General features: G+C 34.1%; 1 protein-coding gene across 1 annotated transcript in view; it reads right to left on the bottom strand.

The window, feature by feature from the left end:
- rabggtb (Rab geranylgeranyltransferase subunit beta) overlaps positions 1–403 on the bottom strand; it is a 6641-nt gene extending 6238 nt beyond the window's left edge. Inside the window, exon 1 of the mRNA XM_035671191.1 lies at positions 299–403. Within this exon, the coding sequence (XP_035527084.1) occupies positions 299–301 (3 nt within the window). The 5' untranslated portion in view covers positions 302–403. The remainder of the gene's footprint in view (positions 1–298) is intronic.
- Positions 404–1289: the final 886 nt, after the last annotated feature.

Below are 1289 nucleotides of genomic sequence, written 5' to 3'. Positions count from 1 at the left end.
ATACAGCCATGAGCTCAACCCTGCCGCTGTCACGCCTGATAGCTGAACTAACTCCCACTGCGTCGTTAAAAGGACCGAATATAAAAACAATAAGTTGTTGACAGGTTAAGATGACGAGCTACACGCTAATGTTAGCTTCGTTTTAGCCACTTTATAGCTGTTTTTTACACACCAGCGGTTAACGTAAGGTTAAATATGGCAACAATAGAGCCGAGTGGACGTTTCCCTCCACTGTGGGTGTAATGTTATCTGATATTACACTGAATAACTAGGACTTTTATAACATAACGCCGGTTACCATTCTGGAAAAATTCGCATGGTCAGGCTTCTTCTACTTCTTCTTCGTGTGTTTTTACTGCGGTTGGTTTTGGTGCACTACCGCCACCTTCTGGTTCGGAGGACCGCAGCACTGCCGGCGGAATAAAAACAAACACTTCTTACTGTTTTTACTTAATTAACAAACCTAAAGGTACTTTGTTTTGAGTATTTTACTACTTCTGCTGACACTCTTACTGAAGATGCCTCCAACCAACTGAACATATTATGTATTAATTATAAGTATTTATAGATTATTTTAATGTAACTTCTTTTTTTGGTTTGATTCCCAAAAGAACCTTTTAAAAATGTTGAAAAATATATATTTAAGAAACATATTACTCATTTTTAATAATAATCAAATTCTCTGCAGATTAAATGTAAATACTTAACTTGATTAACATCTTGATGATTGATGAAAATGATTTGGTCTAAAAGATAATCCCCCTTTAATACTCTTATATATACTGTTTTTAAAACGTATTTGTCAACTTTTAAAAATCGTTAAATAAAATTAGCAAAACTATTATTTAAAGATTTTAAATTTACTCCAATAGTTTAGCAGACCCCGAAGGTGTCTTTCTTTTATTTCTTGTACAATTTAAGTTATTTTTATATTAATATTTATTATATTAGGTATACAACATAGTTGCAAGTCTTACAATGAAATGTTTGGTAGTTTAGTACTAAATGCATTGACAGTATGACTGAATGTCTATTTTCTCTTCTTCTTCTACTGAAGCTGTACATCTGTGCAGACTGTACACTGCCTTACTATAATATTCCTCTGATAAAATCAGAATCAACTGGACGGGCTCAGCAGTTTATACGGGCCACAGAGCTTAATTGGATCATGCAGTGTTCCTGTATGGAAGAATCTGCAGTCATACTTTCTCATTTATTGAGGTTTTTCCTTTAATGTGTCTGTGTTTATTTTTCAGACAGTACCATGGACACTGACTCTTATACCCACC

This window comes from Morone saxatilis, unplaced genomic scaffold, assembly GCF_004916995.1.
Source record: "Morone saxatilis isolate NCDOM2014 unplaced genomic scaffold, NCSU_SB_2.0 Contig23, whole genome shotgun sequence".
Lineage (NCBI taxonomy): Eukaryota > Metazoa > Chordata > Actinopteri > Moronidae > Morone > Morone saxatilis.
This window is presented reverse-complemented; position numbering and strand designations above follow the sequence as displayed.